At 44.7% G+C, this 15,828-nt stretch overlaps 1 protein-coding gene across 1 annotated transcript in view; it reads right to left on the bottom strand.

Annotated features, from left to right (window-relative positions):
• Nucleotides 1–15,828, bottom strand: part of LOC109316806 (solute carrier family 23 member 1-like) — a 42,162-nt gene that overhangs the window by 12,773 nt on the left and 13,561 nt on the right. The window contains exons 4-8 of the mRNA XM_019545154.1: nt 9,104–9,263; nt 7,638–7,819; nt 3,553–3,673; nt 2,370–2,526; nt 1,819–2,072 (exon numbers count right to left, since the gene is read on the bottom strand). Of these exons, the coding sequence (XP_019400699.1) occupies nt 1,819–2,072; nt 2,370–2,526; nt 3,553–3,673; nt 7,638–7,819; nt 9,104–9,263 (874 nt within the window). The remainder of the gene's footprint in view (nt 1–1,818; nt 2,073–2,369; nt 2,527–3,552; nt 3,674–7,637; nt 7,820–9,103; nt 9,264–15,828) is intronic.

The raw sequence follows: 15,828 nt of genomic DNA, 5'->3' as shown, positions 1-15,828 counted from the left end.
TGCGAGGTCACGGTTGGCAGGGCTAACCGCACCTTGTCGTGCATCCACAGGTGCATCTCAAGTAGAGCCAGGGAGGTGATCCTCCCCCTCTATGTGATGCTGGTCAGGCCACAGCTGGAGTACTGTGTCCAGTTCTGTGCCCCCCATTTCAGGAGGGATGTGGACAACATTGAAAGGGTCCAGAGGAGGGCCACACGCATGATCCGGGGACTACAGGGCAGACCCAACAATGAAAGACTGCGGGACCTAAACCTGTTCAGTCTTCAGAAGAGAAGGCTGAGGAGGGACCTGGTGACTGTCTATAAACTCACTAGGGGGCGACCAGAAGGGTTTGGGGGAGACACTGTTTCCCCTAGCACCCCATAGCATGACAAGGAACAATGGACAGAAATTATTAGAGAGTAGGTTTAGATTAGACATCTGCAAGAACTACTTCACCGTCAGGGCGGCTAAGAGCTGGAACCAACTTCCTAGGGAAGTGGTGCTGGCTCCTACCCTGGGGATCTTTAGAAAGAGGCTTGATGACTACCTGGCTGGACTTACTTGAGTCCAGTCTTTTTCTCCCGCCCAGGCGCGGGGCCGGGCTTGAAGATCTACAAGGTCCCTTCTGACCCTACTTCTATGATTCTATGATATGATTCTATGATTCTATATTAAACAATACCAGACCTAGGATAGAGCCCTGGGGAACCTCATTGATTCTAACTAACAGCTAGACACCAAGCTGTTGATGACTAGTCAAAAAATTGAACAAATGAACACAATACTCCAATCAGTTAAGTATCCACCTTACACTACTTTCATCTAGTCCAGAGATGTCCAACATCTAAGCAGCTGGGGGCTGCAAGCCCTATGGGCCACACGTCCCTACGGTGTTATCCCTGCTGCTGCACCACACTATCATCACCCCCCACTACACTACACCACTTGGATGCCCCGGCCCCTCAATCCCAGCTTCATAGCCCTGGGAGCCCTGCTGCACTGTGCCATGCAGGCACCCAGGGCTGCAGGCTCCCCACCCCTGTGGACTATGCTGTGCTGGCTCCACCTTGCCTCCTAGGGCTGCAGCAGGAAATGGACACTGGAGGGGGAAGAGGAGCCCAGCTACTGCTGCAGCTGAAGCAGAAGGAGGAGAGATGGACAGAAGGAAGCCTGGGGGTGGGGGGGTGGAAATGGGGAAGAGAGAAGGGGTCGCAAATTAACTCCTTGCAGGCTGCATACACCCTATATCCTGCAAGTTAGATAGTCCTGATCTAGTCTGTATTTTCTCATCTTATCAATGAGAACGTCATGGAGATTGCATCAAAAGCCTTATTAAATCAAGGTGCATCACATCCATTGCTGTCCTTTAACCTACAGAGCCTGTGACCTTGTCGCAGAAGGAAGTTGTTAGACAGAACTTGCCCTTCCTGAATCTACGCTGGCTATTCCTGATCGTTGATGACCAATGACTATGCAAGCTTCTCACATACACAGCCAATATACCTCTCCCACACTTCATAATGAAGCAACTGCCTTCAGAGAAGAACCAGTAGTTCGGTTTGAATGGCCCTGTTGATTCCTGAATCTGCTGAAACTTGTGCCAGGTCCCAACTCTTAGCAAATGTATTTTCTTTTGTGAAGTGTCCACGTGTCCACGAGGAAGTGGGTAAAGGTCACTACATATAGACCAGCAGAAGATGTTTTTTAAATGGGCATAGTATGTTTATAAGTACAAGTCTAACAAAACCAAGACAGACACAGAGAGAGAATTTTTCAACACTGCTGACAACCCAGTGTCCTATTACTACCAGCTGAAGGTACAGATATAAACCTTACCCGAGTGATTCCCAGAGCTCCAACGTTTTCACTGTAAGAAGTGGTGCCATTCCCTGTACCCCAGGCTCCAGCCAGAAGACTACCGATTCCTTCCACTCCAATCCCACGGTTGATAGCATGCTTCGGAGGGGGCGGAGCTCCAGAGAGTCGGGCACAGGCATAGTAATCCCCCACTGACTCCAGCATGGAGGAAATCACTCCAGCTATGAACCCAAATACTCCAGCCAAGCTGACTGTTGGAACACCCCATTGGCCTACAAATAAAAAGCAAAATTTAGACAGCTAGGGTTAGGTTTCCTGTGAAATCCATTGAAGTAAATCACTGATCACATTTGCCATTATTTGCTTTTTACTTGGTCTTCTAACTGACTGTTTTTTTACTTAGTCCAGTCTGAGCATTCCAATTTGGGCTGCTCAGTAGTCTTTCATGTCCCCCACATCATTCATGATCATTAATAGCAGAATCGCCACATGCACACACACAAACTGACACTAGGAAAAACAAGGAGAAGGAGCACTAAATAATCTGGATATGATACTTCTAACCATACCTGGATAAGGGAACCGGAACCAGGGGGCTTGGGACAAAACACCCACTTTGATGTCAGTCCGAGCCAAGTAACCATAAGCTTCAGGGTTCGAGGGGAAGACATTGGTCACAGTGAACACAAAGCACATCAGCCATGTGAGGGACAGACCAAGAAGTACCTATATCCAGTCACATAAGAAAAGGATGTTAATTAGCTATGGTCTCTTCCAGTAGATCAACACTCTGCTTTATGCAGTACAGATGAATGAGCCTCCATTGCATTCTCAAAGTGCCGGTTTTTTCAGTTTACTTATTATATAACATGAAGGTGACAGATCAGTGCCTCAGCTCCATTAACTTAGAAACCTTAGGGCAGAGCATTGAAGCCATAGCAAGATGCCTTAAGAGGCACAATTTAACAGCTGTGTTCTAGACTTGGTCTGAAAGCAACCTCCAGTCAGCCTAGGTGTAAGTTGGGTCCCTGATCATTCAGGCTAGGAATCAAAGACAGCTGAACGTGATGCTAGCCACAATATTCTTTTGTGTTCTGTTAGCTAGTGAAATCAGCCTCATCTTACTTGTGCTGGCCTGACAAGCCACATAGGTTCAAGTGGACATGTAACCCTGTTAGAAGCCTTGTTGGACAAATTAGTGCTCCTGTTATCCAGACAGTTTTTTTGGACATGTCCGTGTTGGAATTCACTGGAGAATACTGATAAGGACTTATTAGCCCTTCTTACTATCAGCACCTTGGAAAAAAACTCCCAGAATCTTTACCTGCACTGGAGTTCATTGTGATATTACACAGGCTTGGTATAAAATGTGTAGGAGCACTCAGACTCCATTGCAGAATGGAAACCAGGTATCCAGAGTCCAGAAGCACGAGGCACCTGTTGTCATTGCGCTAGATTTTGAAGATGGCCTACCTCCATGTACTAGCATGGGCAGGCTAGAAATACCTGCCCTTTGGGGCATTTCTAACACAACAGTGAATTTCTAACAGCAAAACAGAGGGGAAAATACAGTACAAGCCATATTGTGAAGGTCTCTCACACTGGGGAGTAGTCACTCACACAAGTAATCCTACTGACTCCTATGTAAATTTATGGAAATAGGACTTTTTGCATGAGTAAACTGCAGCTGATTTAGTTTGTTCCTACTAAAGTGAATTGTCTGGTCATGCAAGTCCAGAAGCTATAACTTACAGGGAAGATCTGGAAGAGGTAGATCCTAGAGAAGTGGCATTTCTTGGCTCGCTGGTAGGCCGGCAGTGGCACAGGCACATTTTTCAGAAACTGAGAGAACAGAACAATGAAGACAATGGTCCTAGAATGAGACAAAAATAGGCAATAAGACAAAGGAACCTATTTTACCCTTCACTAGGGATCTACCTAAATCGTGGTTTTGCATGCTTTGTGGAAACTGCAAAAAGCAGCATTGTCCGCGATCGCCATGAAAACTCAAATTGACAGCAATTTCCTGCTAAATCAACCCAAAAAAGCAGTAGTGACATAAACTGAGTGAAGGTGCTCTCCACCACACCAATCAGGAGTGATAGGGGTGACAAAAAAAGCAGTAGTGACAGACTGAGGGAAGGCACCTTCCAGCAATCAGCAGCAATGGGTGGGGCTGCCACAAAATGTCTGTGAAATTGGCTGTGCACACCACAAGCAGGTCGTGAGAAACCCTTTGCCATGCTACAACTTAGGCAGGTCCCTAGCATCACATATACACCAAGAAACTGACTTCGTTCCTTCAGCTCCTGTTGATTTCAAAGCACCTCTGGAAAGTAAGCTGTTGGCTTCCCAGAAAGTCACAGCTACCTGCCAAGGTTAAGATGCAAATAAGCTTTCTAGTTTATTTGTTTATTTTACGTATGGTTTGGCGGAGGTTTTTTGATTGTTTGCTTCAAAGAGCAAAATAATAATATATAATGAACCGCTGAATCTGATGCAGGTGTCAGAAGGTTGCAAGTGGCATTAAATAGGAAAAAAAGGAAAATGAGAAAGTGGTTGTGCTCAGACAAGCTGTATAGAAAACTGTTCTTAAAAGAAATCTTGACTTGACTTCCAGAGAGTCTAATAATACTAATGCAAGTTTTTATTTTAAAGGTACACAGGGATGAGAATCACTGATCTGTCCCGTTCCTGTTTTCCATTGGAGAGAATGATTCAAGTTTGATTTCCCAACTTTAGGGTTAGATCTAGTTAGTATTAAATGTGTCCTATTATAGGTGTTTCTTGCCATGCCACCTACACTGCTAGGCTTATCAAGAGAGTTCTTTAACAGAGTATACAACTTTGGTCGCACTGTTTTCTCAGTTCAATATGAACGACAGAATTAAGATATTAATCAAATGGACACTGAATAATTGGATCATTATAAGATGACTTCCTGCTACTGAGTGTTAGGTTAAATCTTTTGAGAACCACATAGGGCATTTTTTGTCCCCAAACTTAATTTAAAAAAGATTAAGGGATTATTTCAAATAGGATCAAGTGATGAGTTGATTGAATTTAATTCTAAGCACTACAAAGTATATTGATGTAATGAAACACTGGACTTTTCTGAGAGTTAAAAGGTGACAATTTGTAGATAAAACGTTTAAAGTAAGCAAGGAAGCATATAAGGCAACTCTTTTTAAGGGCAAGCTGGAATAGAGTGTGTCAAGGTCATAAATCAAAGCACTGAATAACTGGTTAGACATTAAAAGCCCCAAGAGACACAAATTTCCTTTTTCTTATTTCTAAAACAACAGAGCCCAACACAGCCACCCTTTTGATTTATTTCTTTCGTACAGCAGATTTGAGTCATTTGAAAGACAGTATTATAAGCTGGGGTGGTAGCAGTTCCAGCTATTCAAATTACCTGATACTTTCCAAAATAAAATTCTATTTTCTGTTGCTTTATAAATTGGGAAAACTTCAACCTTCCAATCTGAAGTTTCCACAAGTAAAATGTCTGCCTCAGGCTGAACACATCAGGAAGAATTCAGCAAAAACAGTTCAGCTGTTTCCAAGAATGTTTAGGGAAAGTCCATTGTACTGCTTTGAACAAGGTTAGTTTACGTAGACTTTGATAAGGGGTGAACTTTAAGTCAACAATTTCTCTTTTGTCACACCCATGAAAATCTGTCCAAATTTGGCTAAGCAATAAGACTTGAGAAAAATCACAGCTCTCATGTTCCCTGGGAACTTCTTTGATGTTAGCTGCTACAGTCTCTGAAGAACATGAACATGGCTCAAGGCTCCAGATCTTCTGATCAAATTATACATGCATCATCTCTACAGAGTAACTGAGCACATCCCCGCTCAGTGATAAAGGGACAAGGCTGGACCTTCCTGCTAATGATTCATCCCAGGCATCCTACGCTGTGGGGTAGCTAGATAGCAGAACCATAAATTCTCTTGGTTCTCCTATCTATTTGTCCTGAACTCTCAATAACCCCCTTTACTAGGAAGGATGAAGGAAGAAACTTTCTAACAAAAACTTAAAAGCCAAAGCAGGGTGGAGGAAAATGTGCAGACTGAGGAAAGGAATCTGATGATGAGACTGAAAGGGGAAAGGGGGGAAACTGAGTTTAGGATTTGCTAGGATGAGGGATTGGATCTGAGATCTTAAGGGGAAACTGAGATGGGGGATTAATGAAGGAAAGACTGGGAGTCAGCTGAGTGGTGGTAGGACACTGAGATTGGAGGGGACTGGGGATTAGACTCATGAGATGACTAGCTGAAAGGAAAAACTGGGACTGACTGGGCAAGGATACTGGACTGGGAGTGGGGGAGGCAGGGGGTGCAGATTGGGACTCAGACAATGAGCCAATTAGGGGAAACTAGGACTGGCTGGATATTGGGACTAGCATGAAAAGCTCAAGCAATGGAGACTGAGAAAGGGTCAGCATGGAAAATGGGGCTGAGAAAGAGCCAGAGGTGGGAAAGAAATAGATTTGGGATGGGCTGGACGGATAGAAAAATCTGTTCCTGTTAAAGCACATTCCCAATTCCAGAGCCTGAAATGGAATAAGTGATTCCTTAGAAGGCAAGATAGAGATGCACCTTATAGACTAACTCAGTGGCTCCCAACCTTTTTTTGTTGCGACCCTAAATCTGGGTCACGACCCCTGCTACCGACTCACTCATGCCCGGTGGCACCAGCAGAGCCTGGGCCAGGATCGCAGGGGGCAGCAGCAGTGAGAGCCACACAGACCACATGCCAGAAGAGCCCCCCAGGCAGGGTGGGCGAGGCAACGGGCAGACCCTGCAACCCTGATTTGGGTCATGACCCGAGGTTGAGGACAACTGGACTAACTGAAACAGAGATGCATAAGCTTAAGATGCACAAAATCCCTTAGTCTCAGCATGCCTCTGCTGTCAGCAAACATCTATGATATCTATTGGCCAGTGTTTTATTACCTTCTAACACTGGTGCACATAGAGGACAACCACCTACCACTGTTGCATTTTACTCCTTTAACTCATATTAGCTCAAGTTGCAGAGGTTTGTGTGCTGGATTCAATCCTGCTGATGAATCACATAGGTATCAATATTATGCCAGGATGGAATTTCTGTGCTTTCAGTTTGCTTTGTTAAATATCACAGATATCACACACAGGCTCAAACACGTTTAAAATATTCTTTAGGTGGCAAAGTTAAGCACTCAAAAGTTAGGAAATGCCAGAATTAAGGTTATCCGTGCAGAAAATATTATGGTCACTTATGAAAGACTGCATAACAATACATGGGCAATATTCATTTGGCCATGACTTAGGAGTATTCTTTTAACACAGGCTGTGTGTGTGATACACTGCCCCCCCCCCCCCGAGACCACCTGCCAGAAGAGCTTGTGTATTGAAGATGCCCCTCTAGCTTCTTTACTTTTCATTCCATCCAGGAAGAGCACACACCGACTGCTGTAACTTCCTCAGCCTGATGAAGGGTTTTGAACCCGAAAGCTTCCTTAAATTTTTTTTCCCCCAACTACTTAAGTCGGTCTAATAAAAGATATCAGGTTCACCCAAAGAACCCTCCAAAATGGAGACTTTTTTAAAAAACTTCTTAGTAACAACAGTTTTAACACTCAAATCTTTTTTGTCTCTCTATTTGTTTAAGGTTGTGAAATTTCAGTGTCTGCCACAGCACTCGCAACCCTTTCAGCATTTAACAAACACGAAATCGTGTGGCATGCAAAGGCCTTTCCTCACCGCACTGTAACCTTTGAGTCAGTTTCAGATTTAGGCTATTTTATCCCATACACCGACATCCTGCTTTGTCCAGGCGAGGTGACACTTACATGACTGCTATGCCCCAGTGCTCTCCTGCCTCCTGCCCTGCAGATTCAAAGAGAGGCAGCGCAACCAAGGTGATGGTTGGGGCGATTGTCAAAGGGCCAATGAACCGCATCAGAAATCCGATCAGGCCAGAAAATCCAACAAGGATTTGGAAACAAGAAGCTACCATGATGGCTCCCTGTACCTGAAAAAACGGATAGAGAGAGTGAGGGGGGAGATTTAAAGGGTTTCCATTTGAGGTAGTGCATTCTAAAGAAATTGGTTTAATAACAGTTCAGGAGCCAGAGCCAATTCCCAGTGAAGCAAAAAATGTGCGGGTCCTTCCACTGCCTTCTGAGAGTCACACTTGTGGAAAGGCAAGGCCACTTGCTCCCCGTTTCACTTACTGGTATGCATTTACCTGCTTTTCCAATATGCCAGCTACTTCAGGGGTGTTTGATTGCAAGACAAAAGGCAAAAAACAAGCCAATCCATCAGTCCTTTGTAAAATATTCTGAGTACATTTAGTGTATTTTAGCATTTATAAAAAGGGAAATAGTTATTAATCGCTAATTATTCCTACTGGCACTGACCAAGAGTCAGATGCTACGTAAAGCTGCCCTGAGCCAACTAGTCCAGTGCACCCCAGTCCTGAACTTTAGAAACTCCACTGTTCTAGCCCAAGGCTTTCGCACAACTTGTGCCAAAACACTTCACAAGGAACGAGAATGGATGACCACCCAACCTGATCATGCAAACTCTTATGAAAGTTGTGCTTATTACCCTAAGTGATGGCTTGCCAAGTGAGGCACTATGATTGTGTGAAAAGACAGTGCTGTTAGGACTCCCTGTGGATAAAGTCTTCAACTGAACATAGAAAGTTATTATTGTCTTCTAGTTGAATTTGAAAAGGGATGAAAGACCCTGAAAACCATTCCATCTCTCTGCATAAGGAGCAAATATATTCTCAGGCAGATTCTGAAAGGCTGAACACAGAACAATAATATCTTTGGCTACCAGAATCGGCAGAGAAACACCAAAGAGGTTCAAATAGCCTGGAAGTCAACAGACAAGGAATCAGTAGACGAGGCAGCTTCAGCTCACGAGTAGTTATTTATGTTGAGGAGATTAGGCTAATGAGGGTGTGGGTAGCCAGGATTTTGTTTTATCTGAGTATCACTTCCCCACATGAGGTGCACTTTTTCCATGTACTCTACATTCTTGGTAAATGCTATTTAAGTACATAATAATTTCACCCTCCTACCTATGATTACTTGCACCAGATAATCTCAACTAAATAGCAATGCAAAGATTAATTGCCTATGTACCGCTAGGTACTTCTGTGGATCTAGCTAGAACATAGCCCTTTATTTGCTATTCAGCAGAGGTCTCTTGCCTGATGTCTCCCCCCACACCACTTCAAGGGCCTTTGAATAGTCATTTCGCATGCTTTTGGAGCTACCTTTCTGGTGACATCAGGCAGGATTACCTCTCGCATCCGTGTCTGCCAGACCTCAGTGAACTCTGGTGAAGAAGCATTTACCAAGCTGGCATTCTGAGTCCAGGCCGGGCATTTCCAATGAGGAAGGGAGAGCATGGCAAGGGTTGGTGTCAAGAATGCAAATGTTCCCCCTTGAATAATAGGCAACCTGGAAAGAAACCAGAGAACAAGTGAAGTATTATGAACTTTGGCAACTCCACCTCTGGCTTAGGAGAGAGAAGAAAGTCATGTGACACTAAGAGCATAGCAAAAAATAATTGGTAGGGTACTTGGATGAACTGGGCGGACTGGTAACCATCCTGGAATACCAGTAGAAATCTAGAATTCTCAGGAGAGAGGAGAAAGAAAGAGCTCTCTTTAAACTACACGCTTACAATGAAGTCTTATTTCAGAGGATGGGGATTCAGCATTCAACGTATTTGCTTTTGGTAATTTTTTTGCAATATACTGATGTTTCCAAGAATCCTGCCATTAATAATGTCAAAGAACTGGTATGTATTTTTAGATAGGAGCAATGGGCATGAAACAAGATCTGAGATCCAAAACACCCTCACGCACTGCTGTTGTTCCAGATTCAATCTCTGGGTCCCTCGCAATGCCTATTTGCTAAGCTTTGTTTTTTTTAAAAGAAAATCAGTCATCTTAACATGCGTGTATCTGTGCATCTGTGTGCAAGCATGTAACTGTACAACAGATGAGATTTTAGTATCACAATAAAATAACAAGGGAAGGAAAAAGTGGAGAATGAGGGGATCAGAAAAAGGAAGGGGAACTGGCAGAACTAACACGCAAGTAGGAAGGAGTTTGAAGGAGTTCTGGTGAACGGTGAAAGGAAGGGGAAAGAGAGCCCAAGTCTGAAAAACAATTTGTTACCACATAAAATAGTAGACACTCCCCGTGTGGTAGTGATGTGTTGTGGTGGGTTTCTGGTGAAAATTCTACCACCGTGTCAAAGACAACATTGGAATAGTTGCCTCTGATGGGGTCATCTTTTCTGGGCCCTGTTTATCATACCTTGCGAAGGTACTTCCAAGGAGCACATCGCTGAACTGGAGAACAGCCAGTCGTAGTAAATAGTAGGCCTGTGCGAAGCAGCAATTACTCCCTTCAGATTCAAATTTGGCTGATTCGGAGGGACAGTGATTCGATTCAATGGTTCAAATCACTGTCCCAAATCATTTCAGTTGATTCACATTAGGAGATTCGGTGCCAATTTGGAGATTCGGCTATAGACTATAAATGGGAAATCACTAAAAGACCTATAATTTCATCATTGTTTTGCAGATTTGGATGGAAACAGCAGGTATGGTAGCCCCTTCTGAGGGTATGAAACCCTGCCAAGTTTCAAAGAGATAGGTGAGGGGTTTCTGGGAAACTGCACCTCGAACTGTTGAAAGTAAAACTTGTATCACATGTGTGTTAAGGCAGACTGGGATGAACGCAGCAGGGATGGTAGCCCCTCATGCGGGCATGCCTGCCAGGAGAGCCCACCGATGCCCTAACTGATTACAATAGTGCCCTATGAGGGAGCGGTAGCCAAGCCACGATCCCTACCCTGGCTGCTCCACATGTCTGAGGTGAACTGCAAGGCTACCTGTGGAGCTGCCTTCTGCAGCTCCTCCCTCAAGTACTCTCTGCATGCCTCATACACAGAGGGCACCACCATCCTACTGAAGGTGGTACATGCAGGCATGTCATAGGATGGGGCCACAAGCACCATGAGCCACCTGAACCCTGGCCACTCAAAGAAGAAGGGCTGGTCTTCCAGAGCAAGCATCTCCCCAGTGCTCTGGGTGACCTCGCTCGCCTTGGGAACAGGCCCCCCACCCTTTGTCTCTACCTTTCCTGCACTGGTCCAGGGTGGCCTCCCTCTGCTTCTTGGGGACGGGGGCTTTGGAACGAGAGGGGGCTTCTTTTTGGGCACGCTCCCACTGGTGCCAGGCTGAGGAGGAACAAGGGCAATGGGACACTGCCTCCTGAGATGCAGCAGCATTGCTGTGGTGTTGGAGTGCTTCACCTCCTTGGCCTAGCTGATCTGCCTTCAGCAGTGGTGGCAGGTAGCATACCTGGGATCATCTGCCACCTCAGAATGATCCCACACTACACTATCCCCCACTTCTGGGTTGAGGGTGGGGATCCTGCCTTATCCCCCTCCTCAGCAGGCAGAGACACAACAACAGGAGAAGCTGAGCCACCTGTCCCCCCAACCTCCTCTGAAGTGCCTTCCAGAGAAGGAGACCTGCCTCTAGGGGAGCTTGGAGAGGTATGGAGCACAAACTCAGATTCCCCCTCCTTCCCCAGAATTTCCATCGCTATGACACTCGGCTCCTCTGCTTCTAGATCCAACTCCCGCTCTGACACTGGAAGGCTCGTGCTACGAACTGAAATTGGGGTGAAGACTGTCACGCTGCTGCTGGTTAGTGGTGTTAATGGCGGTGGTGCAGGCACTGCTCCCACTAGCAGAATACAACTCATCACTGCCAGGAAAGAGGGTGCCTTTATGTCTGGGGTGGGGGGGGACTTGCAGCTCTCCCTCTGCCCCCCCGCCGGAAGACCTGGCACCTGCCTTTCCAGCACACTTCTTGAGAGAGAGAGTGTGTGGTGTGTTTTCCTGTACAGTGATAACACACTGTCAGGGAAAACACAGATTTCTTTTTGTGGGGGAAAAGAATCAAGACAGACTAAAAAGAACAAATAAGAGGATTTTGGGGGAAGAATAAGTTGAAATGAGCCAAGAGGGACAACAATAGGGATTGTAGGCCAGAATAAGTAGGAAAGGATTGGATACAACTTACAAGAAGAAAGACTAGCTAGCAAGAAACTAGATAGCAAGCCAGAGCCTTTCAGACACTGCTACTCCAAGAGAGAGAGAGTTCACAAAATGCACAGATCACTTCACACACAGCTTTATATGTTGTTTCTACGTCCCTTCCCCAGAGCACTGTGACTAGAAGGGAATTCAGGGAAAGATCACAGTCACTGCCACCTACAGATGTTAATATCAATGCAGTCTTTCCCCAATCTCAGCCTTTTCCATATACCCAATCTCAGCCTTTTCCATATATGGAAAAATCACCCCCTCCCTCTTCTCAGTTTCTGTTTGCTGCAAGCCTTCTGAATCTCTCTGAGTCAATTCAGAGGCTTCTGATTTGATTTGGACCTTTTAAATGGGTCCTCCCATTTCAATTCAGATTCAGAGATTTGGCTGCCAAATCAGGCTGAGTCTCCTCCGAATTGAATCAGCTACCGAAGCTTCGCACAGCCTTACTGAGTAGCATGGCTGAGAAGGGGGCTAACGTTGCCAGCTCTCACAGTTATCTTATTTTTTCTTTCAATTCCAGAAGATGAGCTTTAAAGACATTTCCTGCAAGAGAATCTTATCTTTAATTCCAAGAAAAACAATGACAGCAAGTGTCTAACTCTCACAGTTAAGAAAAGTTTCAAAATTAAAATGACTGCAACCAACAGATAAATAAAACAACTTCTAATATTATATATATACACATACATATATACATACGCACACACATATGGGTGTGCTTAGGTATACCTACACTTGTACATATACATATGTACATACACACACACACGTGTATCATAGAATATAGAAAAGTTCTACATGCATGTATGTATGAATAGTTTAATCTCCTGAGTTTTAGGAACTAAATCATGATTTCTGAATGCTTGATTAGCAAAATTAGTTTTCCCAGAGAAAGGTACCATTTGCCACATTCAAGAATCTTCCATGTCTCCACTTTTATCTGATACGTTCTTCCTCAGCTTCTCAAACCTTCCTTTCTGCACTATTCAGACTCCTCTCTAGCCACCGTACCTGTGGGTGAATCCAAGCATCTCTCGGTTTACATTATAGTGATCCCCAAATTACCTTCAAGGAATATGGAAATGTTCTTGCTCCCTTGTTACAGATGGGACAATGAGGCACAGAGACTAAATGACCTGTCCCAGATCCCACAGAAGGCACGTAGCAGAGAAGAACTCAGGTCTTCTGAGTTCCAGGCCACTTCTGTCTGTCATAGGTTAAAAGAAGAGAGGTCTCATGACACCTGTACTTCCTGGCACCAAAGTCAATAGAAATTACTAGCATTCCAAAAAAGGAATAGGAAAACTGGGCCCTTCACTTCTTGCTCTGCAATGTCAATAAACAAGAACTAAGCTTTCAGCTAACACAAGCGCTCCCTTCCTTGTCTTCACTTTAGTCTTAATAGGCTCACAATTGTACTTTAGCCTTTGGTGCCTTTCATCTCAGGTTCTCAAGATCTTTTCAGTGATTAAACCACCTTCATCCTCACATCCTTCACATGAAGCTTAATCCTTAAGCCTTTGCCTCTTACATTAAATCACTTTCTTAAGCATCTCATTTTTCCCTATTGGATCCTGCACCTCTTCAACTAAATTAACCCCCTTGATCTTCTCCCCTCCCAGTGTCAACCCCAAGTGCAATTACTTTGTTATGGACTATCATGTTTCAAGAAGCTGGAGCAGACCAAGGCTGCATATACACTGAGCTCTATATGAAAACTTCCTATTGTTGCTGTAGTGCCAGTGTGGCTGACTCAGTGCTAGCTGTAGAGGACCTTGCTCAGGTATTTTGGCAACTGTATCACTCAGCAAACTATAGCGATAGATGGCAAAACCCACCTTCATTGATAGGGCTGGCCTACAACTTTTTGGGGCCCCCTATAAGAAATAGTTTTGGGGCCCCCTGCCCTGAAGAAGCTGGTGGCAGCAGTGACAGCAAAGGTGTGTGTGTGTGTGTGGGGAGGGGGGGCAGCAGGAGGAGGGCAAGCGGTAGCAGCTGAAGCCAGCAGTGTTGGGGGCAGGGGGAGGCAGTGACCAGATGCAAAGCTGGCAGCGGCATCACTGGCAGTGTGGGGGGTGGCAAGCAGCTGGACACAGAGGGCCCCTTAGCTGTGGGGCCCCCTGCACCTGCAGGTTTCTCAGTATAGGACGGGCTATCCCTGTTCATTGGTCCTTGCTAGGAGGTGCTCCTTCTATGCAAGTTGCAAAAGATTTTGGGAACATCTCAGCATAGACAAGTCCTTTACTCCAGGCTGATTATAGCTGGGGCATTCACCACCCAACAGCTCAAGACCAACAGTCTGAACTCTTCCAAAAATATGCCCCTTACATTACACATACAGTTAGCTCCCTCAATCCCTGCCACTGGCTCAGATTGATAATAATGATCAACAACATCCACATGTTTTCACTGGCTGCTACCCAAACAAAACTATACCTCCGTAGCACGCATTAGCCGGCTACTTCCCCGTCACTGCAGTGACAGGGCTGCGACAGTGCCCCCACCTCCCCTGCTTTTATTTGAGGTAAGCTAGAAGTTGTTCATGGTGTTTCAGGTATTGAGTCTTGTGACTCTGCGTGAGGATATGAAGGGCTGATCTGAGGGATTCTTTTGCCTGCAAACACAGGAGACCCACCTTGATGGCCCAGAAAGCCCCTCCGACCTACTTTCATAGGCTCCACATTTCAGTGGAGGCTGGGTGGCTTAGTTCCACCTGTCTACTTTTAAAATCTTAACCTCTACAATTTTTCCAAGGCCTCACGGCAAGTTGTGCTAGACCTAGGGTTGTCTCAAGACAGCTCACACCAGACCCTTTTAAGATTCCAGTCTTAAGGGCACATCTGTGAAAAGAATTATCAACAATACCCTGTTTTTAGCCAGCAGCTTTCATAGCATATTCTGACAGAAAGCAGTGGGGGTTGATGATTAAGAAATTCATTTTGTGATATCTAGAGCTTCCTGGAACCAGTGGTATGAGCCATATCCAGCAGCACAGGAAAGACAGATGTTGCATAAATGTACAGTACTTTAGTACTTTCTCTCCCTCTTATAAGCTAGGTATTTCTACTATCATGCTTATTAAAACCACACATGATTTGTTCACTTTTTTCCATTTTAAAAGTATTACAAAAAATTTCCCAGCAAGTTCTAACTTGAAGTAAGCCATCCATGCAGTCACCTACTCATTGTTACTGTACTGAACGCACTTCAGAGAACTTTTCTGAAGGGGGTACTACTTTATTGCTGAAATAACGATACATTCATAGCTCTCTGTTGCATTTGTTCACATGTCATGATGCCCTACAGCTAATTCATAGCTTGTTTTGACATAGAAGCTCTAAGAACACATTGTAATGCAGAAGCTGCTCTTGATGGACTCAGTATTGTTTGAAAGACAGAAGTCCAAAGGTTAAGAAAAATACTGTCATATTATGCTTATCATCAATTGTATAGCATCCAAGCATAAACTAGGTGTCTCACAACTGGGGCAGAGTCTTTGTCTCAAAGAGCTTTGTTTTTTCCTTTGTTATTGTAATTAATTTTACTCAGGACCATTGAACTGGAAGAAACTTCCTGAATCATCAACTCCATTCCCCTGGAGTCACAGGTAAATCACTTCCCATGTACTTTAGCTGCCCTGGTCATGTTTTTCCTTCTCTTTTTAAAAATACAAGTACTGCATTTGCTATTTGCCAGTCATATTACCAATCCCAACTACATTGATCTATACCACAGAATTAAAAATACTTGTTTCTGGACCTGTGATTCCACAGCCCACCAATTATTACCCCATGGTCCTTGTCCATGTGGGTACTAACGATGCGGCCAGGAGAGCCCGTGATCGCCTGATGGAGGACTACCATGCTCTGGGAGGCGTGCTGAGGGAGATGGG

The sequence above is a fragment of the Crocodylus porosus genome, unplaced genomic scaffold, assembly GCF_001723895.1.
Source record: "Crocodylus porosus isolate Cpor-Errol unplaced genomic scaffold, CroPor_comp1, whole genome shotgun sequence".
In the NCBI taxonomy this organism is placed as follows: Eukaryota; Metazoa; Chordata; order Crocodylia; family Crocodylidae; genus Crocodylus; species Crocodylus porosus.
Note: the sequence above shows the minus strand (reverse complement) of the source record. Positions and strands in the feature narration are given on the sequence as shown.